The sequence below is a fragment of the Diabrotica virgifera genome, chromosome 3 (assembly GCF_917563875.1).
Source record: "Diabrotica virgifera virgifera chromosome 3, PGI_DIABVI_V3a".
NCBI lineage: Eukaryota > Metazoa > Arthropoda > Insecta > Coleoptera > Chrysomelidae > Diabrotica > Diabrotica virgifera.
The window spans coordinates 41,399,811-41,427,649 of NC_065445.1; the positions used below are offsets into that span (position 1 = coordinate 41,399,811).

At 33.6% G+C, this 27,839-nt stretch overlaps 1 protein-coding gene across 1 annotated transcript; it reads right to left on the bottom strand.

The window, feature by feature from the left end:
• Window positions 1-10,319: 10,319 nt before the first annotated feature.
• LOC114327745 (uncharacterized) lies at window positions 10,320-26,883 on the bottom strand. The gene is made up of 4 exons (XM_028276448.2): window positions 26,594-26,883; window positions 16,779-17,000; window positions 15,932-16,139; window positions 10,320-10,483 (listed from the first exon to the last, which is right to left on the bottom strand). Exons 1-4 carry the CDS (start codon window positions 26,639-26,641, stop codon window positions 10,383-10,385), a joined length of 579 nt encoding a protein of 192 aa, XP_028132249.2. The 5' UTR covers window positions 26,642-26,883; the 3' UTR covers window positions 10,320-10,382.
• Between the last annotated feature and the right edge of the window lie 956 nt (window positions 26,884-27,839).

The window sequence follows — 27,839 nt, forward strand, 5'->3', positions numbered from 1 at the left end:
AATTTCAAGCGATTGTCATCAGCGGCTTGGAAAATACGAAGCTGCAAGATTACTTAATTCCATTGGGCAATCTAATTCAACCAAAAAATATTATATTTTCGTCTCGATTATCGAACAATCGGATATGTATGTACCTTTCAAGAAAACAACTGGTGGACGAATTTATGCAAAAGCACGGACAAATAAAAATCGAGAATAATACTGTACAAGCTAGAAGACTGATTTCTCCAGCCGAACGTATCGTTTTATCACACGTATGTCCCACTATACCACACAGTTTGTTAATTGATTATTTACAAAAAATAGGACTTAAACTTCTCTCCCCAGTCACTTTTCTAAAAATCAGTTCCAATCTTCCTGAATACCATCATATTTTGAGCTTCAGAACACAAATATACGTTAGTCCTCACAATATCTCCTTACCCGACTCATTTATCTTAGACTTCGATAATACAACACATCGAATTTTCTTATCTCAAGAAACTATGGTCTGTTACAGCTGCAAAAAGTCTGGACACATTGCCGCAAATTGTTCCGATAAAATTAAATCACTAGCAAGTTCAAGTAAAAGTCAACCTATCTCTTCTTCCTCACCCGAAACTATGCCTCAGCCTACAGCTACATTCCTATCTAACGAACATATTCCTATCGAAGAAAGCTCAGCAAATAATCTCAATAATCCTAATATAGGAGAAAATCAAGAAGTTAGCAACATGGACAGTTCCATAGCCATTAATGCCGACCTTCAGTCGAAACGTAGTACCAATGAGGTTCTCACTTCTCCAGAAACAAGTCATACAGAAAAACGCTTTACTGTACCTTCATCTAAACCTAAAGCCAAGAAGATTAAAAGCAACGAGGAGCATAGAGCAACAAAATCATCAAAATCGTATAACCTTGAACCAGCCAAAAATTTTATCGAAAATCATTCACCCGCATTTGTCCTCAAATTTGACCAACTGAATCTTCTTATAAGCAATATTAGTGGCGCGCAAAATCCTATTGATATAATTATTCAAGATTTTACTTCCGACCTAATGCGACTATACGATATGTTAACTGAAATTTATACACAATTGAAAGACAGATCCTTCAAACGTTTTATCAACACTCTCAGCAAGAAAATCCTATGGCACTTGGGTAACGAGACCTCTGAATCCGAGGGCGAGTCATCTCAGGGTATCCAGTAAACCACATAATATTTATATAAATACCATCCCACATTGGAATTGCAGGCAACGAAAAAGCTGACCAGTGCGCGAGTGAAATTGCCGTATGTGCCGATATAGAAAAACATGAGTGTTGAAATACCGCGAGTGATATAAAAGCTTACATTCAGAATCCTGTTTTGTGCAAGTGAAAAAACGTCACTAAAACTAATTAAAAATGACATTACAGCCTGGGAACCCTCAACTGGAAACAGAAGAGAACAGTTGGTGACAACTCGATTGAGAATTGGACACACGAGACTTATTTACTCATATTTATTGTCTAAAAGCGACCTACCTGTATGTGAAATATGTAATGTACCAGTTACTGTTAACCATTTGACAATATTGTAAAGTTTCTATAACTCATAGGAATATTTTAACAAAATTTAACTTTGTATACTATAGCCGCCGCTAATCACCATTAAGGTGGATGCGGCTGTATTTTCTAAATAAAAAAAAAACTCCACAAATTAAATTTTTGAAGTTATACCTCTTTAGGCGCGATTTCATTGAGGGTGAAATTTTATTAATCTGCGCGCATGCGCACACAGGCAGTATGGAGTTAGTTACTAAATGTTTTAATTTATGTATGTATTAGTCCAGAAAAGGTGTGGAAAGAATATATTAGTGTTTTCAAATATATTTTTCTAAAAACGTGTTAAAAATGCAATTTACAGCACTCCATAGGAGCGTTAAAAATGCTACTTTAAAGCACCAGTGCTTTAAAAATTTTAAGGCACTGCAGTTAAAAGTGAATTTTCAAATTATTAAACGTCAAAATATTTATATTTCATTTATTAACATTAATATTAATAATACAACTTGCGAAATTTGAAAAAGGTGGTTTAAAAGGTTTTTTAAAATTTAATTTAAACTGTATTATTGCATTTTTAACATGTTTGTAGAAAAAAACTATTACAATTTGTTAGAATATACAAAAATAAAAGTAGCTGTTATTCTGATTTACGTATTGACAATATTATAGGCAGTTTTGATGTAATGTCAAGAAAAATATAAAAATGGAATGTCAGTCAAGTTCAAGTAAAAGTTTTTGTAGGTGTTGTCCTGTAATTGAGAATGAATAAATTATAATTGTTGATATATAAGACGTTTGTAGAAAAAATATTGTATGATATAGGTACGTGTTAAAAAGTATATTTTTAAGGCACTTATGTGAATTGCAGAATGAGCGAAGCGAATGTTTCACACGAAACTTTCACATACGTGCTTTAAAATTGTACTTTTAACATTTATATCATAAAATTAGTAACTATTATTAAAATTTTTGTGTATTTGGACTTGTCTACCTCGGGAATAAGATAATAAGTAATAATATTTAAAGTATTTTATAATTCACTTCGTCTGTTTTTCACTATGTCTGAGAAATCTTGTAGCCCGGATAAACAAAAGGGTATAGCTCAGTGGTAGAGCGTTGGACTGGAGATCAAGAGGACCCCGGTTCGAATAATACATAAACGATCATTTTAATTAAGTAGATAATATAAAACTTCATTAGCATGATGTGTTAGTGTAAATAGTTGTACAAACTTTATAACAAATTAGTGCTTATGTTTTTTATTGTGTTTTCTAATCTTTTTTTTAATTTTTGTATTGTTTTAATAAAAATTTTTGGAAAGTAGTAAGTAAAAATTAATTTAAACTTTAAATAAAATACAAATAAACTGTCTGAAACTATATTTATTTCATTGAAATCATATTTAGAAAAATAACTTCTTACGTGCGTACAAAGTACACACACATTCTTTTTTTTAAATGTTACTGTATCGTTTCGTTTTAAAAGTGTTAACTAAAGTCTAGAGTCTAAAGTCTAGATTAAGAAAGTACTGATCATTAAAAAAACAGTAAAATCCTTTATAAAAGGTATATATTTAAAATCCCTAAAAAGGGCTACATCACAATCACATAACTAGTTTTCGATTGGTTTACCAATCATCATCAGTGCTTACCTAAAATGAATATAACCTGGTAAAATAATGCAAAGATTTTAAAATTTTGACTACGGTTAAGAAAAGTTGTAGGTTATACTCACGTAAAATTTACATGCTAACCACCAATATATAATTTTACAAAAATAAGTGGGTCATAGCCCTGTACATTGTACAAGTAATCCGTCAAGGAAACATCGGTTGAAAATGCTAACTTAAGCATGGGTGTTTAAAGTATTTTACTAATATGCCCCAGGTAACATATGAGCTGTGGTTTGACTTGTTCACATGGTGAAAGTATGGCAGCAAGTGACAATGAAATGGATAGAGACTTCCGAACGATGACATGGCAGAAATTACAGATCCACGGGAAGTTGATAAATTGACCTGTCATATTTAAAGACTATGGTGTACAGCTAGTTAAAATTAGAAATGATTTAACAACACTCACTCCATTGTGAAAAATAACCATTTAAAATTCAGTAAACTAGATGTTGTAGTTAAAAATGTATTCACGTATATTGTCAGTGAAGGTGGTCAGGCAAGCCACATTACACAAATGTTTGTATTCGAGAACTAAAGTCAGTAATCAAATCTTGTTGTCAAGAGACCTAAGATTTAAAAAAGCAATTTTGTGTTGATCCTCTTCAAATATGCAATAATGAAACATCGAAAGAAGAAAGAGTAGAAATAATCAAAGAACCCAAATACAAACTAACTGGGCTATATGACGACAGCACCAGGTTCCTATACCAGAACAGACTGGATCAAAAACTTGATCAAATTGACCTGACATGTAGCACCAATATAATTTACGACAAAATAACACTTGCGATTAAGGAAGCAGCCAGTGAATCATTAGGCATGGAGGAGATAACAAATACCAGGAAAAATAACAGCATAGTCTGGAGCAATGAACTTGAACAACAGAAACAAATAAAACAACAGAAATATCATAAATGGTTAAAATCACAAAACGCATATGATAAAACCCAATACCGCCAAGAATTAATCAAATATAAAAAAATGTTAACAAAAAATGAGAACAATACCTGGGAACAGAGATGTAGGGAAGTGGAATGCCATCTAGGTGGAAGCAGATCCTCAGAAGCTTGGAGGTTCATTCGAAATCTAAGAAATGAAAACAGAAATAATACAAACCTTCAAATGATTGATTTAAAAAAATGGAAAACCCACTACAAAGAAGAACTTCAAGAAAATAGACAGGAATACATAAATACATCACCAAAGCACTACAATTTAAATGGTCAAGTCGTAGAATTAAATGACGAATTCGTTGAGAGAATGATTAAATCACTAAAAAATAAAAAAGCATGTGGTCCAGAAGGAATACCAGCGGAACTTATAAAAAATGGAACTGCAAAATTGATCAAACTAATAACCTTAATTTTCAACAACTACACAAATGGAGAAAACATACCAGAAAATTGGAAAACAGGATGGATAACCCCAATACACAAAAAGGGTAACAAGGAAGACTGCAAGAACTATCGCTGTATTACTGTAACCAGCACCTTTAGCAGATTATATGGGAAAACTTTAAAAGCTCAAATAGAAAATGAATATGCACCTATAGAGATCGAACAACAAGCAGGATTCCGAGCAGGAAGATCCTGTATCGACCACATCTTCACGCTCAACCAACTCAATGAAAAAAAAGTAGCCATAGACAGAGAAATACATCTACTATTCGTTGATCTAACTAAGGCATATGATACCGTACCACTTTGTAAATTATGGCAAGTCCTGGAAAAATCCCCTATTAATATAACTGTAATAAAAGCAGTGCAACAATTCTATAACAATATCCAAGCAAACATAAAAATCAACAGCAGATTATTTAATAGCTTCATGGTGAATAAGGGACTACGACAGGGATGCAGCTTATCGCCAACACTGTTTAAAATCTATATAAATGAGGTCTTGCATAAGTGGCGCAAATCGTGTTCTGGAATGGGGATACAGCTAAACGACGACTCAACATTATACACACTGCATTTTGCTGACGATCAGGTGGTGATTGCCCAGGATAAAGATGATCTAATATTTATGACAAACCGGCTGTTTCGAGAATACAAAAAATGGGGCCTATACGTTAATATGAAGAAAACCAAATATATGTGTATAGGAGGACAGAAAAGTGAGTTACATCTAGAGGATGATATGGTTATCGAGCCAAGCTCTGATTATGTATACCTTGGAACGAGAATCCAACAAAGTGGAAGGACAGAATTCGAAATAGAGGAAAGAATTATGAAAGGAAAGAAGGTAATAGGAGCTTTGAACTCGCTACTTTGGTCAAAAACCATATCAAAAGAAAAGAAAACACAGCTTTATAATAGCATCTTTAAAAGCGTGGTACTGTATGGATGTGAAACCTGGCAACTGAATAAGCGAACAGAACAGAAGTTGCTTGCACTGGAAATGGACTTCTGGCGAAGATCGGCCTGCATCTCCAGAGTCTCACATATAACGAATGAACGGGTACGAGATGTTATGAATAGAAAAACAAACATAAATGAAGAAGTCCAACAAAAACAACTTTGTTGGTATGGCCATGTACAAAGAATGGAGGAACATCGACTCCCAAAGCTAATAATGGAATGGCAACCCCCGGAAAGAAGGAAAAGGGGCAGACCGAAAACAACCTGGATAAGTGGAATCCAGAAAGCCATATCTGAGAGAGATCTCCGACCAGGAGATTGGACAGATCGACGCGGCTGGAGAATAGGAACCGGAAGGCGCAGGACGCTATAAACCGGTGTTATATATATAATTTTGTGTTGATTTAAAGTTATCGAAATTTATTTAACTTATTGGTAGCTGTTGGAATTTGTGTAAGTTTAAAAAAGAGATCACAATGGGGGTGGCCCTTAGGGATCCGGGCAGCCTGCGAGGTCTTTAGGAATTAGTCGCCTAAGTTTGAGCTTGTGCTTTCTTAATGATACATCCTCCTAGATTATTTAAGACATTTTACACCTCAGTCACCCCATTGTGATGTCTTTTTTAAACTTACACAAATTCCAAAAGCTACTAATAAGTTAAATAAATTCGATAACTTTAAATCAACACAAAATTGCTTTTTTAAATCTTAGGTCCCTTGACAACAAGATTTGATTACTGACTTTAGTTCTCAAATACAAACATTTTTGTAATGTGGTTTGCCTAACCACCTTCACTGACAATATACGTTAATACATTTTTAACTACAACTTCTAGTTTACTGAATTTTAAATGATTATTTTTCACAATGGAGTGAGTGTTGTTGCACCATTTCTAATTTTAACTAGCTGTACACCATAGACTGTCATGTCATCGTTGGAAGTCTCTATCCATTTCATTGTCACTTGCTGCCATACGTTCACCATGTGAACAAGTCCAACCACAGCTCAAATGTTACCTGGGGCATATTAGTAAAATATATTTTCTTCAAACGTCAAATAATGATGACATTACTTATCTAACTTGATCCTGTCAAAGTTTGATGTCTCCGCCGGCAGCAGTTTTTTTCCCATTTCTTTACGGCGGAGGGAAAAATGTAGTCATGGCAACAATACGAAACATGTCACAAAGCAACAATACAAATGTCATTAACAACAATTAAAATCATTTTTATTTATAGTAATATTAAAAGTACAATTAGTTAATGAGGCATTTTCAAAATTGAAACCGTGCAAAAATGTTCCCGACTCTTGATACGCATTGGTAATTGTTGATGATACTGATGGTCGAGCACAACTTTCAGCAATCATTCCCGATGTTGGCGAATCATGAGGGTTTAAAACTTTTGAGCATTATCGTTCTTATTTCTTATTGAATCCTCTATATTATCCTTAATTTCGAGTAAAAATAGCGTATGAATTGCACTATTTATGGTTGAAAATTGCTACGTTTGAAGAAAAAATAGTATACTTTATTCGGCAAAGAAGCGACTTTTCTTGACTTGCCCTCTATTACGCGCCTCACTTCGTTCGGCGCGTAATATCGGGCGCGTCAAGAAAACTCATGCTTCTCCGCCTCATAAAGTAATATACTATTTTCTTCAAACGTCAAATAATGATGACATTACTTATCTAACTTGATCCTGTCAAAGTTTGATGTCTCCGCCGGGAGCAGTTTTTTTTCCCATTTCTTTACGGCGGAGGGAAAAATGTTGTCATGGCAACAATACGAAACATGTCACAAAGCAACAATACAAATGTCATTAACAACAATTAAACATCATTTTTATTTATAGTAATATTAAAAGTACAATTAGTTAATGAGGCATTTTCAAAATTGAAACCGTGCAAAAATGTTCCCGACTCTTGATACGCATTGGTAATTGTTGATGATACTGATGGTCGAGCACAACTTTCAGCAATCATTCCCGATGTTGGCGAATCATAAGGGTTTAAAATTTTTTGAGCATTATCGTTCTTATTTCTTATTGAATCCTCTATATATCCTTCGGCAACCGTGCTTGATTTCCAGCCCCCATGTCGTTTGAGGCATTCTAGATTTCCGCCTCCATCAATTAAAAGTGTTGGAATTGTACTATTTATGGTTGAAAATTGCTACGTTTGAAGAAAAAATAGTATACTTTATTCGGCAAAGAAGCGACTTTTCTTGACTTGCCCTCTATTACGCGCCTCACTTCGTTCGGCGCGTAATATCGGGCGCGTCAAGAAAAGTCATGCTTCTCCGCCTCATAAAGTAATATACTATTAAGCATCTAGGCTTAAGTTAGCATTTTCAACCGATGTTTCCTTGACGGATTATTTGTACTTTTTAGGGATTTCAAATATATACCTTTTATAATAGTCCAGTCGGGTTAGACGAATAACAGGCCTAACCTTGCATTAGGAGCTGCCCCAAATTTTATTTTTCTAATCTTTAGGGAGGGTCAATATTAGTCCAAATTTAAAATCTCGACTGAATTCCACCGTTGCGTTAGCCGCCATCTTGATTTTAGACGAGAACGGTTTTTGCTCAATATCTCCGCCATTTTCAATTTTTTGACAAAAAGTGTAGAAACTAAAATTGTTGGAAATGCGATTTTCAATAATTTTATTTATTATAATTTTTTCGTGTGGTCGATATTTTCCGAGTTATGAGGGGAAATAGTGACAGTTGGAGCATAATTATTGTATTATTGAATTATCTCGTTTATTGTTAGTTTTACAACAAATATGTACCTATACAAAAATGAAGAGAATATAAATTCTACATAATTTTGATTTCTATCATTTTTTTGCTAAAATTAATATTTAAGGTAGTACGTATGCGTTAATGGCGCGAGCGTAAGACCGGATTGATTTTATAGCAAATGTTTTTGTTCAATATCTACGCCATTTTCAACTAAAATTGTTCAAAATATAATTTCCTACAATTTCTTTTTAACAATTTTTTTCATGCGGTTGATATTTTCCGAGTTACATGGGTAAATAGTAAAAATTGGTGGGGGAGCATAATTATTGAATTGAATTTTGTTTGCGAGCTGCCCCAAATTTTATAATTCTATCCTTTAGGAGAGATCAATAGTAGTGTAAATTTAAAATCTCGACTGAATATTGCCGCCATATTGATTTTAAATGAGAACTGTTGTTGCTTAATATCTCCGCCATTTTCAACTTTTCGACATAAATAGTGGGAAAGAAAATTGTTGGAAATGCAATTTCCTATAATTTCTTTGGCACAATTTTTTTATACGATCAATATTCTCCGAGTTAAGGGGGACAATAATGGAAGCGGAGGGGAAGCATAATTATTGAATTGTCTCATTTATTATTAATTTTACGACATAATTGTACATAAACAAAAATAAAGAGAATTATATTTTATACAATTTTTGCAACTTCCAATGAAACATCAACCAAACTAAGTATATAAAAGGCATAAAAAGACATTATATGCATTAAGTTCACTTAATCTTATTAACTAGCGCGTTTTATTGGTTGAATTTGTCTGTCGATATTTTAAATTTTATGTCAGTTAAAATATCGTGATGTTTCAACATTTTTTTTTAGAACCTTGTGGGGGGGGGGGGGAATTTTCCTATTTCCCCCCCTTGTAGACCCGCCACTGGTTCTCTCGAAAAATTGTAGTAAATCGTAATTGCAACAATTTCAGTTCTTACACTTTTTGTCGAAAAGTTGAAAATGGCGGAGATATTGAACAAAAACAATTGCTACAAAATCAATCAGGTCTTACGCTCGCACATTTACCACATAAGTACTACCTTAAATATTGATTTTATCAAAAAAATGAACGGCATCAAAATTGTACAAAATTTAATTCTCTTCATTTTTGTATAGGTATATATTTGTTGTAAAACTAGTAATAAACGAGATAATTTAATAATTCAATAATTATGCTACAACTGTCACTATTTTCCCCTCGTAACTCGGAAAATATCGACCGCACGAAAAAAATTAAATTATAGAAAATCGCATTTTCAACAATTTCAGTTTCTACACTTTTTGTCAAAAAATTGAAAATGGCGGAGATATTGAGCAAAAACGGTTCTCGTTTAAAATCAAGATGGCGGCTAACGCAACGGTGGAATTCAGTCGAGATTTTAAATTTATACTAATATTGAGCCTCCCTAAAGATTAGAAAAATAAAATTTGGGGCAGCTCCAAATGCAAGGTCAAATGATATCCCGACTGGGCTATAAAGGATTTTACTGTTTTTTGTATTATATGGTTTACAGATAACTACAGGAAAACTTTTTTCTTTGTTGATTTTTGTAATGATCATTTTCTCTGGAAAATCTTAAAAAGAGTCAAAAGAAAGATAATGACTTAAAAATGGCATACATATAGCAGTAAATAACTAAGTTTTATAAAGACGTAAAGGTAGCGGGATCAATGGGAAGCTCTGTATCTTTCCAATGGTATATTTCTATTCTATTATATGTATCAGCAGCGAGAAGGTCACGATGGGGTACGTACAGTTCAACAATATAATTGACACCGCTCAAGTCACACACAAAAATGTTGATAACATTTTTTTCCTGAGACCTTATCAATATTTTACCTGCAGTATGTCTAACAGTTTTAGACGTATCTCTCAATACTATGTTACAACTATCTAGAATAATATAATGATTATTTTTATAATGATTATTTTTGAATATTATGTTCGAATAAAATATCAATATTGTTTTATGTTTATATTACATAAAAATTTAAAACATCATAAATATAAAATACTAGATCATTTAGTTTTTGTGTTCAGCGACTACTTTTTTCAAGTCATCGGCAACATTGATGGCTTTGTCCAAGAAGAGGTTAGCAGCAGCCAACAAGTCATTCTTCACTTCTGCAAACAAACGAAATAAACGGTTAATATATTTAACGATTCTTATACATTATGTAATATTAAATTTCAACATCACAGATAAACAAAATATTCTGAAAATAACTGGGAGTTTTATAAAGACCTCTATACCAGCCAAATACCGCAAACAAATTTACAGACACGAGTAAGGACTCTCATAAATCATGGATCTGAAGTACTTTTACCCATTACAGTGTCAAAAGTAAGATCAGCTTTAAAGGGAATGAAAAACCATCGATCGCCTGGTGATGAGGCAATAAAAGCAGGAGGAGAAATTCTATTAAAATCAGTAAGCGAACTGCTTATTAAATGCTTACATGTGCATGTGGGTACGATTCCAAAAGACTGGAACAATGCAGTGATGGTATGTTAGGTACACAAAAAAGGTGATATTACTAAATTAGAAAATTATAGACCCCTCAGCCTCTTGACACATATGTACAAACTGTTAATGAAAATCTTAACGGAGAGACTAACACCTAAACTTGATTTCTATCAACCCAAAGAACAGCGACATGGGGATATATTGCCAAGATCTATATAAAGATGATCAACTCCAGGAACTTATTGACCAAACCCTTGAAGAAATGGAAGAAGAACCTGGTATACTCGAGAACGAAAGACTGGTGATCAGCAAACTCAAGTATAACAAAGCACTATTTTCAGATAGTGATAAAAACAAAAATGTTCAAAGCCATAGAAGAAACCGGAATAAAATTACTTACTTCACATGCTTTGAAGTGCAATGGACTCACGACTGGACAAAATCTCCAATAACGACAATACATAAAAAAGGCAGCTTCCATAAATGCGGCAACTTAGAATCGTCTCCCTTATTTCTCATGCCAGTGAAATAATGCTTCACATAATAAATGAGAGACTGAACAATTTCCTACAAAGAGAAATACCCCAAGAGCAAACTAAATTTACCAAAGGTGGAGATACTCAAACCTTTACTGGAATCTAAGAGAACAAATTTTAATGAGTAACGAACCCAGTCCAGAAATTAAAATCAGGCAGGAAAGGTGTTAGCAGGGATGTATTAGGTCTCCAATACTATTTAATGTATATAGGAAAGCCATTTTTGAGGAAACATTACTATCTCAAATTGAGGGAATAATATTTAACGGAAGATCTATTAAGAACATACGATGTGCAGATGACACGGTGATTATGATAAGCTCTGCTGAATAACTTCAATTACTACTTAAGAAAACAAACATTTTCTGTGAAGAATATGGGCTAAAAATTAATATAACAGGAACAAATAGATGACAATACCGATAAAAAGGGTTGGTAAATACAAATATAAATTTGAAATGTGGTGTTACAGAAGGATGCTTAGAGTAGCATGGACACAGAAGAAAAGGAACACGGAAATATTGCGAGAAATGGGTAAAGAATGCGAAATAATAAACACAATAAAAATAATAAAGTTACATTATCTAATTAGGACACGTAATAAGGGGATAGCGATATGAGATACTTGAGCAAGACTGCAAGACTGATAACACAGGGAAAGATAAGAGGAGGAAGGAGTATAGGAAGAAAGAGAGTGTCATGGTAGAAGAATTTAAGGGACTGATTTAAATGCAGTGCTATACAGGGTGTCCCGGAAAATAGTGGCTTCCTTAAAGGTGTGGGTAGAATGCACCATTTAAAAGAAAACTTTCTTATAATTTTTTTTTCAAAAGTCATCTGTTGCATCAGAAAAATAAAATAATGTCTTTTACTAAAATTTACATTTAGAAACCCGGCAGTTTTATTTATTTTGACATAGCGAAGATATTTAAAATTGTAAACACAAACTTCATCACTAGTCATCAGTCATATCATAATTACCTGTAACCCGAGAATACATCGTATTGTTGTGGTATTGTCATGATTTCGATCGCAAGTATCATGTTAATTACATACCTATAGTGTATAATTAGTGCAAGATTTAGGTACACCAAGGCGATTTACCTCGAAGTTTAAGGATTTGTAGATGGTTTCAAAACAAAATGTGTAAAGTGTTGTGTGCAGTTAAAGATTGTTTTACGAGAAATGGTGCGCGTGTGTTTTACTTTTATAATGCCAAAAGTATGTATGGGCTGGGAGTATTAGTAATCATCTCTTCTACCGATAGATATTTCTTGAAGACGTAGCTTGTTTGTTGATTGTTATAAAAACTTTTCATGCAAGTTAAAACACTATACAAAGCTTATTTATTAGATATTTAATAAACACAAATATTATGCTATTATTCTATAACTGTTATCAGTATTTTATTAATACATTATTATGCCTAATGGTCGATGATTCGTGATATTTACTTGAGTTCCAGTAAAATTATTTTTAAACAGATAGTCTAGGCGCCAAATAGAGGTCACCGTGTCATTTTCAATTCTGATGGACAAACTCAACGGTTCCTTATGGATTTTTGGCTGCTAATTACGAATTTTGAGGGGGGATTTCGATCCGAGTGGTCAAAAAATTTTTATAAACAATTGAATTGTTTATAAATTGTTTATAAGGCTCTGGCTCATAAACTAAAAAAGATACAAAAAAATGTTTCAAAAAAAATTTGTTTCTTAATAAAAAACGAAGAAATAACCGTTTACTAAACTTAAATCCGACAATTAAAACTCGAGATATTGTAAAATTAGTGCACAATGCAAATTGCAAATTGCAAAATAAGTATTTTTCGAAGCTTTATCGATCGTAACTCGGCTTCTACGCATGTAAATGAGCCTTATAAGGTGTCCTTTTAAAGCTTAATTAAGAGGCTTCCAAACAAAGTTTGTTAAATTATTTGATCTTCATTTGTTTTAAAGTTAGACCCGTTTGAAGTTATAATTTTCTTAAAAATATTGTACATTCATTTGTTTATAAGGGTTTCAAGCAAATTTGAGCTAGGAACATTTATACTTTAATTAACAATAATGACAGAAAAACTCAAAAGGAACAATTTGAGCTTATGAAACTGTTCGGAAGTTTATTTTTGGCTAAGATATCGATATTTTAATGGCGCGCTATGAGGCGCAAGATTGACTCACAGCGCCAGCGTAAAGGTTCACGCGCTAAGATCTCGATGCAAATTATAATTTCTATGTATATATACGTTATCTTCATTTTTCATTTTTGAAGATCCTAATAAAATTTTATCATATACTTCTTATAATTAAATCATCAGACTGTATCTCGTATCACCTTTCATTCTATTTAATTTGTCTTCTATTTTTTGTACTAAATGAGAAAGAAAAACACATTAAAAACTAACATTTCAGAAATATAACTAAAAAGTGAGTTGATATTATTTATTATTACTATTTTTACAAACATTTTCTTTCATACATCTGCATCGAGATATACAGGGAATCTCACCTTTTTTACATCTGCATAATTTCTTCTAGCAATTTTTACATACACATGGTGGTACTAAATCTGATTTTGAAGGCATTAAAATTAAAACTTTTTGGGGCTTCAGAGTTTTATTATCTATAAGATATCCATATACAAGTGGATCAAGTTCTTTTGCAGAATCTTCGAGGCACGTTAATTGTGTGTACACCACATAAAATGCTCGTTTTATATGTAAGTGGATTGAGGTTGATGTTGATGGCATATCTTTAACAATAGAAATGCCTCCTTCAACAAGAGAAAACAAGAGAAAAATCTTTACGAAGATTTGCTGTTTCAATTATAAGTGCACAACCGTTCTCAGTCGAAGACACTTTGATGTTGATATTTTTTTGACATATAATACACAATTTATTATTAACTAAATTATTCATTATTGCAACGAATCAATATCACATTACACTATTAAGAGACAATGAGTTTGTTGTAACAAATAGACAGAATTGACAGTAGTATATTATATTATTGTAGACATTGATAGACATATTAAGAATAGTCAAGGCTTCCTGAGCAAAATAGTGTAAGACGAGAGCAGTCGATCGGTATATTTACCATGATATTTATTACTTGACTGTGAGTTGATCTTGAGCCTCAGAGCGTGCTATTTTATTATCAATATCTTGGCCAAAAATAAACCTACGAACACTTTCTTAAACTCAAAATACACCTTCTTAGTTTTTCTATTATTAGTTTTATTTAAAGTATAAATGCTTATTGCTGAAATTTACTAAAAACCCTTATACAAAAATTAATGTACAAATTATTTAAGAAAATTATAACTTCAAACGAGTATAAATTTAGAACAAATGAAGATAAAGTAATTTGACAACTTTGTTTGGAAGTTTATTAATTAAGCTTTAAAACGAGACCACGAAAAGCTCATTTTACTGCGTAGAAGCCGAGTTACGATCGATAAAGCGTCGAAAAATACTTAATTGACTGTAAGCCGATCTTCCGCCTCATAACGCGCCATTAAAATATCGACATCTTGGCCAAAAATAAACTTATGAACATTTTCATAACCTCAAATTGTTCCTTTTAAGTTTTTTTATCAGTATTGTTCATTAAAGTATAAATGTTTATAGCTTAAATTTGCTTGAAACCCTTATAAACAAATGAATGTACAATATTTTTAAGAAAATTGTAACTTCAAACGGGTATAACTTTAAAACAAATGAAGATCAAGTAATTAAACAAACTTTGTTTGGAAGCCTGTTAAGTAAGCTTTAAAACGACATCTTATAGGGCTCATTTGCCCTACGTTACGATCGAAAAAAGCTTCGAAAAATACTTATTTTGCAATTTGCAATTTGCATTGTGCACTAATTTTACAATATCTTGAGTTCTAATTGTTAGATTTAAGTTTAGTAAACGGTTGTTTCTTCGTTTTTTATTAAGGAACAAATTTTATTTGAAACATTTTTTTTATCTCTTTTAGTTTATGAGCCAGAGCCTTATAAACAATTTATAAACAATTAAATTGTTTATAACAATTTTTTGACCACTCGGATCGAAATCCCCCCTCAAAATTCGTAATCAGCAGCCAGAAATCCATAAGAAACCGTTGAGTTTCTCCATCAGAATTGAATATGACACGGTGACCCCTCTGGCGCCTAGACTAAGAAGAAGGAACGCAGCGTTGCCGGCTGTATTTGCATTTCTGTGGACATTAATCAAATGCATTAAAATTAATAAATTATTTTTTTGAAAACGGTTGACTTTACAAAAAAAATTTATCAGACTTTTTTGCTTTAAATGGTGCACTTAGCCCGTAACTTGAAGGAACGCACTATTTTCCGGGACACCCTGTAGAACTCTTTAGAGCAGCGGAAGATAGACTAAAGATAGAGTTGATGATATCCAACCTCCGATTGGGAGACGGCACTTAGTGAAGAAAAAGAGATACTCGATAACACCATCTGAACATAATGCAAATAATAGAAAAATCTAGGAAATAGTTTATTTAACCTTACTTATTTATTTAAGTTTATTTAATCTTTCTTTTAATTTAACCAAAATTATACTTACTCTCTGCTTCGGGTTTGACAGCTGCAGTAAGTTTTTCAATTTGAGTGGCAGCGGATTTGATCTGTGCGTGTAAGTTTTCTCTGATTTCAGAAGCTTTCTTTTGTCCTTGTGGTCCCAAAACATCTTTTTGGATTTTTTCACTGGTAGCGTGCAAATTGTCAGATACTTGTCTCAATATTTTGTCTACATCACCTTTGTTTGCAGTGAGCTAAAAATGATGAGCAGATTAGTCATACTTAAACAAAATAACCATTGGAATATGAAAAACAACATAATATTTAAGTTACAGTTTTTTAAATGGTTTTTTTTCTTAAAAGATATCGTAATTATTAAATTATTTATTTATTATCGTAATTTATAAATTCGTATCCACTACCATATCTAAGAAACTACCCTTCCACAGTTAAGATCTTCTAGTGGAGTCAGTGTAGTCCCATTGTTCCTGACCATATATTATCTCTCCAGCGTATTCGTGGATGTACTAAGGGCAAGGGCCTTTTTCCTTTCGGGGCTTCCTACAGATTAACTTGGCAAGGTGGTTATTAGGGAGTCTATGGACATGTCCAACCCATCTGAGACGTTGGGATTTAATCTCTTGGACTATGTCACTAGACCTATGACCTATACATGTCTGACCTCGGCATTTGTTCTTATTCTTCTTAGTAATTGTCTCTCAAAACAGCTTAGTTTTCTTTCAATTGTTTTTGTCAGCGTCCACGTCTCACACCCATACATGAGCACCTGTCTAATCACTGTTTTATATATTCTGATTTTTATGTTCGTGTTAGGCCCTTAGATACTAGGCTCTTAGAAATATTACAATTAATAAATTATTTTAATTACTTACTTGGGTCTTAAGGTAGTCGTTGAAATCTTTAATGTTGCTAACCAATTTTTTGCCGGTTTCCTCTACGTTGTTGATGATCTGTTCGGTGCTGGGGAGGTTTCCGGTAACGACTTCATCGGCTTTTTTGATCAAATCTTGAGCTTTCTTGGCGAGGTCGTCTTCTGCTACATTTTGGGCAGCTGGGCGTTGTTGTTGGGAAGCCCTCGGTTTGGATTCAACAGCCTGTAAGCATAAAAGTATGGTAGTAAGTTTGTCTACAGTGTGTGAAAAAAGTTAAAAACGGTATATAAGAAGATGCAATCAATTAAAATTATTAAAAATTATTCAAGATCCTAGAAAGTGAATTATAGCAATCACCAATTAACATTATTTTTTCAGATTTTTAAAAAAGTACAAAGGAACTTTGGTCGTCCGCCAACCAGATGGTCTGATGACATAAAACGGATCGACAAAAACTGGATGCAAACAGTACAAAACAGAAATGCATGGAAAAGACTGAGGGGGACCCAGTGGCGGCTCGTCAGAGGAGGCAAGGGAGGCTCAGCCTCCCCATAAATTTTTTACACACTCTATACTGTTTTGTTTATCATGAATCGCGAAAACAACAATTACTCTCACTATTATACAACGTGTAAATTCCATATTATCACTAATTATCCATACGTACGGAGCATTAGCATTAGAACGCATGATCGCGTCTCAGTTTTATTACATATTATTGTAGGCAGGACCCTGGGTTATCCCGAGATGCACGAACGGAGCCGAGAAGCCCAGCATTCTCCGTTGCTAATGCTCCGTGCAGCGCAGCAGGCGTTTAAGGAGACCCGGTCTCCTAACAGTGGCATCTACGGCGCCATCACACGCTGGCCGGAGATATACCAAGGGAGGCAGTGTAGCTTCTCAGCTCCGTTGGGTGGTTGGGTGCGTCTCGGAACAACGAATTTTAGGGTCCTGACTAAAAATAATGAAAAATCTAAAAGTGCGAATTTTGTTATGAAATTTGGTATGTGGGGTTATAATAATATTTGGAACAACTTGCTCAAATAACTTTTTCCGATATCTCTAACTCAAAGCAAAATATCGGTCATTTATCGTGTTTTTGAATTCGCAGTAGGCCGCGTTTAGAATTAAAAAAATTCAGTTGAGTATCTTGAAAAATTTGAAGCTTCATTATGTATGGACTGCAAAACTTCAAATCTGTATTTATTTTGATATGCATAGGTATCTATTTACAAATAGATGGAATTGTTAACAAATAAACGACACAAACTTTGGTATTAAACTTTTACTATTAGACTAACTATTTTTAAAATGATGATATCATGAAATTATGAATTAGGATGATATTATGAAATGTAAATAAAAAATGGTCAAAAGATGGGGCCTTAAATTACATTTTTTGGCGCATTTTTTTGCTAGTGCAAATTTGTCTAGATATTTTACAGTTAGGTATAGCCTCCCCTATTGTAAAAATCACGAGCCGCCACTGGGGGGACCTATATCTAGCAGTGGATGGATCCAGGTTGAATGATGATAATGATTATGATGACAAAGGAACTTTCAATGTATCAAATATTAAGATAGGTACTTGAAAGGAAAGACTACTGACTGGGACTTTGCTTGAGGAATCCATTTTTATGATGAACTCAGATATGATGACACAAGGATTGATCTTCAGTGGATAGATTTTTTTTATGCAATTCTGTTTATTTACAATCTACATCATTAAATGAGTATTAAGTAAATTTGTTCCATGTTTTTGGGCATGAAGAAGAGACTTCCAATGATGTCTCATCTTATTCTATTTATGTTTAAAGTTTTAAAATAGGTCCTGAGGCCAGGATCTGTCTAGTCTCCTTGTGACAGGGCCATTATGGAATAATTCCCTTACTAACTCATTGTCATGGTGAATGGTACGTTTGTTTTGTGATTCCGAGGCTCGATGGATTTCTTCTCTGATGAAAGGTATATTTAAATCTTCGTGAAGTGTTTGACTAGTTACATACCATAGTGCATCCACTATTGATCTTAGAACTTTTAGACTGAAATCTTTGGATGATATTCAGTGATGTTGACTTTGCACAGCCCCAGAGGTGTAGTCCGTAGTACCAAATAGGTTTGAGTATTGCTTTGTACAGAAGAATTTTGTTTTGGATGTTGAGTTTTGATCTGCGTCCAAGGAGCCAATACATTTGCCGAAATTTTAAGTCTAGTTGTCTTCTTTTTTAGTCTGTATATGTTTTTTCCAAGTAAGACGTTGGTCAAGATGGAGGCCAAGGTATTTAGCATCTGTTACTGTTGGTATTCGTACATTTTCCATTCTTACAGGTGGGCATGTATTGTGGCGGTTTGTAAACGTTATTTGAGATGATTTTGTTTTATTTACTTTTGTTCGTCATTTTATGTACCATTCACTGAGTATGTCCAGATGGTGTTTCAAGTCTTGTGAGGCTTGTATATGATCTTCATTTACCGCTAGTATTGCTACGTCATCAGCAAAGGAAGCGATCGTAGTATTATGAGACTCTGGTATATCGGCTATGTAGAGTGAGAAAAGCAGCGGCCCGAGAACACTACCTTGCGGAACTCCGGAGTTAATAGGACAGAGGCTGGATTGTTGGTCTTTGAATTTTACTGAGAAATATATATAAGATGCTACAAGAAGCTAGGTTCAGAACTGGTTTATTCATAAGCAATCATCAAAAGAAATGGAATGGGGAGCCACTAAAGGCCAAATAAGAAAGTAAGAAAATAATCAGGAATATTGATAAAAAACTCTCAGGCAATTTAATGAACTTCAACAAAAGAGAGATTAACCTTCGTAAGGCGGTGCGGGGTGCAGCCGCACCCGAGACCTCGTTTTTCTCACCTAACTTTTTTAATAATTTTTTTTTATTTTTGTCCATTTTTTTATTCGCATTAAATTTAATTCTAAACGCAATCCACCCATTACAGCATTTAGAACTCTTTGCGTTTAAGTGTTTTTTTGGAAAAACGACTGTAGGGTGCATATGATGAAAATTTCATATCCTGAATTGGACGTTTCTGATGTTACACCTGGAGCTAACCGAGCTACAACGGAACAAGGTCGGTGTTACTTATGTCACAGAAAAAGACAGAAAGTCCCGACATAACTGTATTGTGTGTAAAAACTTTGTGTTGCTCACTCTGTGAAAAATTTCATGTGTTTGTGATGCAATGATAATAATTTTTTTTAAGAAGAAATGAGTACTTGGTTTGAAAAATTATGTTTCATAGTTTAATAAACAAGTCCTATTTATCTTTCAAATCAATTTCCCCGACGTTCACATATGAAAAACAAGGATATACGGATGGGGTGCAAATGCACCCCGCACCGTCGATTACGTAAGAATCTAAGCACCGCCTTACGAGGGTTAAAACGGTCACCGAAATGGTGACTCGACTTTGTCGTTTAAGAAAACACCTATATACAAACTCGGTAAGGTAAATGAACCATGGTGCAGAAAATTCGAAATGCAAGATGAGACTGCTATGCACATCATATGCCATTGCAATGTGCTAAGTGATATGGGGCAGGAATTCACAGGTCAACTAAGGATTGAACTAGAACAGATCCTAAAGCCACCAATAAGAAAACTGTTGGCTTTGAGACTACAAAAGACATACCAGGTGTTTGTAAGTAGCCAAACCATTAGAAATAGACTGCATGAAGTAGGGTTTATTGCTTGAAGATCTATGGGACTGCCTGTATTATCCAGAGGAAATCGCGCTCATTGACTTTAGTGGGCGCAACAACACGAAAATTGGATTAGACGTGAGTGGGCCTCTGTTTTGTTCACAGATGAGTCCCGATTTAGATTTGCACCAGATACAAGACGGACATGTGAGATGTTTAATTTGGTATGGACATCGTACAAGGTGGATATCAAAGATTACGGATTGAAGCCCAATAGGAAAGAGATGAAAAGGTAGACCCCGAAGATCATCGAATGATGAAGTGGACGAGGCCGTGGAAAGACGAGACCTTAGAGATGGAGAATTGCAGAACAGAAAGACCTGGAGACGTTGTTGAAAGAAGGAAGGCGTCGATAGCGATAAAAAACCTTATATAGATCGACAAGACCCAAAAGAATTTGATGAGACGATCTGGCAATGCCGAACGATTGGCCAACGTGCAAGAGGTTAATAGATAGTAGAGGGTGGTATTAATCTTGGTGGAAGAACCAATCTCGTTTGTCTGGAACGGTTTCTAAATGCCACAGAATACCGCGATATTACCCAGCAAACAGACCGACGTGTTAATTACGTGAATTTTGGGTACATTTGTCACCAATATACGTAAATTGCTTACGTGAATTTCACGTGAAAATTTGGTTGAAATGTCACATTGAAAATACGTCTTTAAATTACGTGAATAACTCGTCTTCAATAGACGTGTTATTTACCTTAAATAGCAATAAAATCTTTCGGGAAATTCACGTTGCAAATACGTGTTGATTAACGTATCTTTTAGGGAATGTATATATTAGTATTCACGTGAAAGATACGTCCTCGGTTCACGTAAATAATTCGACCTTAATTAACTTAAGAATCACGTAATTATTATCCTCATAATATGATATAAACAAAACAAGCATATAAAGTATTAACAATGTATTTATTTAGTAGAATTTAGAGACTTTAAAACATTTGTCATGTATAATTATTATGCAAGATAATGAACCAAAAATGGTACCGACCTAAAGACACACTAAAAAATTTGCCAACACAAAACACAACACAGGTCACTTTTTATTTCGAGGAGGACACTTCGACATTTTCTTGTTTTTTTCTAATTGCATCATGGCACTTCAACCCTCGAGCAGTGAGGTAAACGTTAATACGAAAGACATTATTATAAATAAACCCGCCTAAATAAAACGAGGGAAATAAAGCTCTTCACGTTTCACTTTTTGTTGTGAGAAGCCACAGCCAGAGAAGCTGATATTAGAGGTAATGATCATCGATTATAAAAATCGATTATTTTTAAATTACAGTTAAACTATTCTACTTAATTTAAATTAGTATTACGAATTTTCTTTTTGTTTTTAAATTTCTTCTACTATTAACTAATTGGTCTTACTAAAAATCTATTTCAATACCAGAATAATATAAAAAAATAATCCTATCGAAACGTATCTATTATTCGATAAATCGATTAATTTATTTTTCGAACTTTCGAACCAACTATGTTAGTCACGTGATGGTATTTAAAGGAGAAAGGCTTGGTAGTACTTCATCACCGCGCGCGATTTGAAAATAAGACTCATCATTTTAGCTCCTGTGATATTTTTAAAGAAAAAAATAGCTTTAAATCAAGGTTGGATTGAAATAGTTATGCTAAATGATCTTAAAAGCGAAATCATAAACTTTTTGTTTAAATATTGGTATTATTTACATTACTTTTACGTGAAATACATCTAATTTTTCGACGTCCATAAAATACAATGAGTAAAATTCAAGCGATACCTATTTAACCAACATCCTTGTAAAATTTTGTTTCCAAAATATTTCTCAAAATTTAACCAAAGGAAGTTATTTCTGTTTCGTGATTATTACGTGAAATAAACGTACCTTTGCGATGTAACCAAAATTCACAAATATTATAAAAAACATGTACTATATTCGTCATTATGATTTTATATTATTCTAATGTCAAACATGTATAAAGAAAGCACTAATATATAGATGAATGATTTGGCACTGAAATACGTTTTTTTCCCGTCATAAATCACCGAGTTACGTATTCGTTGAAATTTGCCGTAAATTTAACGTAATTATCACGTAATTGGGATCAAGTCTGTTTGCTGGGTATTCTCGATCCTATTGTTGTACTCTTGGTACAACAAGCTGGTCCCCAATTTCATACAGTTAAACCCAATTGAGCATGTATGGGAGATATTGGGCAGAAGCATTTCACAACAAAATATTGTGTTCAATACAAGACAGCAACTCTTTGAGGGCTTTTCAATGGAGTGGAACAGAATACCGCAGCAAGACATTGACCATTTGACCATGAGTTTGAACAAATATATGTAGGACAGTATGATGTCGTGTGTAACAACCGCGGAGGTCATACACTACACCAACTTATCCTAAAGACTACTTTGTTGGGAGTTGAGTTGGTAGTTTATTTATTTTTTTGGTGTCAGTTTTTGACTTATGGAGTTCTGTTTTAATTTTCTTAAGAGCTTTTGCGATACTTCTTAGAAAAAAATGTTTATTTTATATTCAGGATACTTATTTAGACATTCTTTAAAAATATTTGCAATAAATTATTTGAAATCCTTTTGTAATCTCACATTTTGTTTTTGTCCCCTAGTTGATGAGTGTGTAAATAATATTAGTTCTAAGAAATGTACAATAATTCGTATCATTCCTGATATTTCAAATTTTCCTATTGCGTTCGAATTTCAAACAACTGATAAGGAGATGCAACGGTCAATGTCGAATATTTTAACCTCAAGTCTTAATAATAATCAACACCGATTGTGTTAATGTTACACTAATTCAATGTTATATAAACATACTAGTAACAGATAAACTGTTACGATAGCATGGCTTATCTTTGCAAAAATTACTTTTGCTTATTACTGCAATATTAAATCAAAATTCCTATGAACAATTTTTTTCCAAAAAGTTGATTATGGTGAAAACAAAACTATATAGTCATTTTGCGATGACCGGCCGTGGAGTAACGGCATATTCGCTGGCCTCATACGCCAGTGCACGTGGGTTCGAGCCTGCCAAAGACAAACCATTTTCATTTCCAATAATGACACGAGCCGTCTCACCGTGCCTCGGAGAGCACGTAAAGCCGTCGGTTCCCCTGGGCTAGTGTACATACTTGAAACAGGGTTAAAGATGTAAATGGCGCCGGAACTGTCCGAAAGGATCTCCCCGGCAAAAATGCCATACTATATTATTTATTATTATTACTTTCCGATGTACATCAACTGAGCTTTTCAGGGCAGGCGTCTCTAAAATCCGAATAGCTATGATGATTGCCGACCTACGTCACGGAGATGGTACTTGAAGAACAAGAAAATGCAAGGAAAAGTCATTATGTATGTAAAAGTGTTATGGGTAAAAGGAAAATCTACGATAACCATATAAGCAAAAAGACGTTATTGGTCGAACAATAAGATATGGATCTATTGGATAAAAAGAAGTATTTGCTTTTACTTACAAGTATTTAAGTATTTACTTAATACTAATTGAATAAAGTCATTTCTTCAATGCTTAATTCAATAACTATTAAGTAAATACTTAAACACGAGGAAGTAAAAGCAAATATTTCTTTTTATTCAATAGACCCAATATCTTCAAAATATAAAAAGCGAGCAATTTACATTTTTTTGTTAAGTTATGTAGTTAAGATTTAAATATTTTTTAAATAAAATAGTTTTAGATAAGAATTTTTTGTAATTCATACTAAAGTTTTCAAGAAGTTACGACAAACGAAGAAATAAACATCGAGGAGGGAGAGGTAAAGGAAGCATTAAGAAAATTAAAAAATAGAAAATCTCCAGGAGAGGACATAATATCGAACGAACTCCTAAAGTACGGAGGACAAGATCTAACTAAACAACTATTAAAACTAATACAAAAAATAATAGAACAAAACAGAATACCACAAGAATGGAGATCAAGCATCCTAATACCTCTCTTCGAAAAAGGAGACAAATCAGACCCGAAGAATTACAGAGGGATTAACTTATTAAACACAACATTAAAATTAACAACAAAAGTGATAACAAACAAATTGAACGAAATTATAACATTAGCAGAAGAAAAACAACAGAAGGTTTTAGGTCGGGAAAGTCATGCACTGCCGCTATATTTATAATGAGGCAAGTTCAAGAGAAATCGTTGGAATACAACAAACCGGCATATTTATGTTTCGTGGACCTTAAGGAAGCATATGACAGGGTCACATTAAAGGACGTTATCCAATTGTTATACTCGAGAGAGGTAGGTACCTCTGGGAATAATTAAAACGATAGAAAACTTCTACCAGAACAACACAATAAAAGTAAAAGTGGAAGATGAACTAACTGACCAAATTGAAGCCGGCAACGGGATAAGACTCCTTTAGTCCTTTATTGTTCAACCTGATCATGCACGAAATAATAAAAAAAGTAAGAACTAAAAAGGATACCAAATGGGAGAAAAACAACTTAAAATAATCTGCTATGCGGACGATGCAACACTAATCTCTCAAAGTGAAGATGATTTACAACGTATGCTGCACCAATTCAACATAATCGCCAGAAAATTTAACATGTTAATTTCCTCAAAAAAGACAAAATGCATGGTTATAACAGCAGATCCAATAAGATGTAAATTGGAGCTGGAAGGTCAGATAATAGAACAAGTGATGGAGTTTAAATATCTAAGCATCACACTATCTAGCTACGGAAGGCTCGAAACAGAAGTGGAAGATCAAGTGAATAGAGCAAACAGAGTGGCAGGTTGCCTGAATGACACAATATGGAGAAATAAAAATATCGGAAAAGAAATGAAAGGCAGAATTTACAAAACAGTCATCAGAACAATAATGACATACGCGGCAGAAACACGACCCGACACAGAGAGGACAAAAAGATTGCTCGAAAAGCGGAGATGAAAACGCTTCGAAAAATCGATGGTAAGACTCTATGGGACAGAGCTAGAAGTATAGATAGTTATACGACGGAGATGCAAGGTGGATAACATTAATAACTGGGTAAGAAACAGAAGAATAGAATGGAATGACCACATAAGCCAAATGACAACAAATAGGGTAGTCAGGACAGCGAGAGGCGGTTCCCCAATAGGAAGACGATCAGTGGGAAGACCACGAAAACGATGGAACGAAAACTTACTGGAGGCACATTGAAAAACAGACAGAGTCATGTCTATACAAAAAGAAGAAGAAGAAGATGTTAAAAATTATAAAAAACAAGAGGCGCCCGGTATAATTTGGTCCAGACTATAATTAATTAATAATTAAAAAAATTATTTTTTTGTTATTAATTATGCTAAAATTTTTTCGGTTCGTGCAAATATTTTTTTTTAGATTTTTTGGATAATTCGAAACAAAAAAGGTCTTTTGTAATTTTTTCCCTAAGTTTATCGTTTTCTAGTTATAAAGAACAATTTAAAACTGAAAACAGAACAAAAAAACGACGATTTTAAAAGCTCAAAAATACAAGTAAGGAAATATTATTTTGGTAATCATCAAGTACCAAAATTTAAGTTCCAACCCTTCTTCTATCAGTTCCCGATAAAAATTTTTTCCATAATTTATTCTAAAATATATATATTTTAATGGTTAACGAGGAAGGTTTCTTATGGCAAGACCGGCTATCGAGCTCCATTAACAACTATGAACCAATGTTTTAAAATAAAATATGCCCGAAATACGTAACAAGAACTGATAGAATAAGGTATGATCTTGAATTTAGGTACTTCGTAATTTCAAAAATGATATTTTTTTTAGTTTTAAATTGCTTATAACTCGAAAACGATCAACTCAAGAGAAACATTACAATTGATCTTTTTTGTTTCGAATGGTCCAAAAATCCAAAATAATATCTGCCCGGACCGAAAACATTTTAGTAGAATTTGGAAAAAAATATTAATTAAAGTCTGGACAAGATTATGTCTTGCACCCCACTCCTTGTTTTTTATAATAATAAAAATAATTTTTATCCATTAAACAGATCAGTGAACGTCGTTCTTATATCGGATCCTAGACTATAAAGCTTTTACAAACAGTGATTATTTATTAAAACAAAAGAAAGACTTACCTGGATAGCCAAGAAGGCAATGGCAACGAAAACGAAGTATTTGTTCATTTTGAAAGTGTAGAAGGCAATGTCAAGGCAACTCAACTTGAACTAGAAAGGCGCAGAGGTTTCAAGATCTTATATCGAGGGTTGGTCACGCTGTTAATTGGTATCTTCGAATGCACCTTTGACCTTGCTTATCGGCTGATTACATTCAGAATGTTCTTATTTACAGTTAGTCATGACCTTTTTTAAATCTGGATGTATAAGTGTTATTAGACTTTTGTATTGGGAATCATTTTTAAAGAATTACTAATGTGTTGAAAAAAATGGTATTTTTCATATATTTTTTTAAAAAGGCACGTACGGCTAATATTATTTGTTATCTTTATATTTATTGTTTATAAAGTAACTAAAATTGAATAATACTTTATAGTCCTGGATCCCGCGTACCAAATAAAATATTATTAATAGCAAGCTGAAAATGTGTCCATAGATTAACGGTGCCGAGTCTGACAAACTTTGATGTATGGAAACACTGGAACAGAGAAAGCTTTAATTGTTGAACGTGATAAACGTGTCATACTGACAAGTTTATGATTGTGAAAAATAGCAGGTTGTTTTTAGGTTTTTTCAATAGCCAACGCTATGATATATGAAAAAATGTTTGTCAGGCAAAAATGTTGGGCATGGGCAAATGGCGGGAATTATGTTGGTGATAAACAGCAGTCTGACAACATGACCAAACATAACCCAACACTCTACTGATCATGAAACTCGGAAAACAAGATCCGGCAGAGGAGGAAACTCACAAGACTGCAAGGCCTCCCCGGTCGTCAACATGCGAAAACATTGCAAAGTAGCGACTTGGAATTTTAGAAGTCTACATCAAGCTGGAAAAGTACATAATGCCGTTAAAGAAATGGAAAGGCTGAATATAGACATTTTAGGAATCAGCGATGTCCAATAGCGCCATTGTCGGGCGCCCAACTCAGGAAAGATGAAAATCAACAATAAAACAATATACTATTCAGGATGTCAAGACGGTTCACACAGATATGGTGTCGGGATAATACTAAACAAACACATTGATAAAGCTCTAGTAAATTTCATTCCATACTCCAACAGAATTATCCTTTTACAATTAAATCAGAATAAACCCAAATTAAACAAAATACAAGTTTATGCTCCGACTGCGGACAAACCAGAGAGCGATATTGAAACTTTCTACGAAGACCTAGACAATATTTTAAAATACATTAAAACG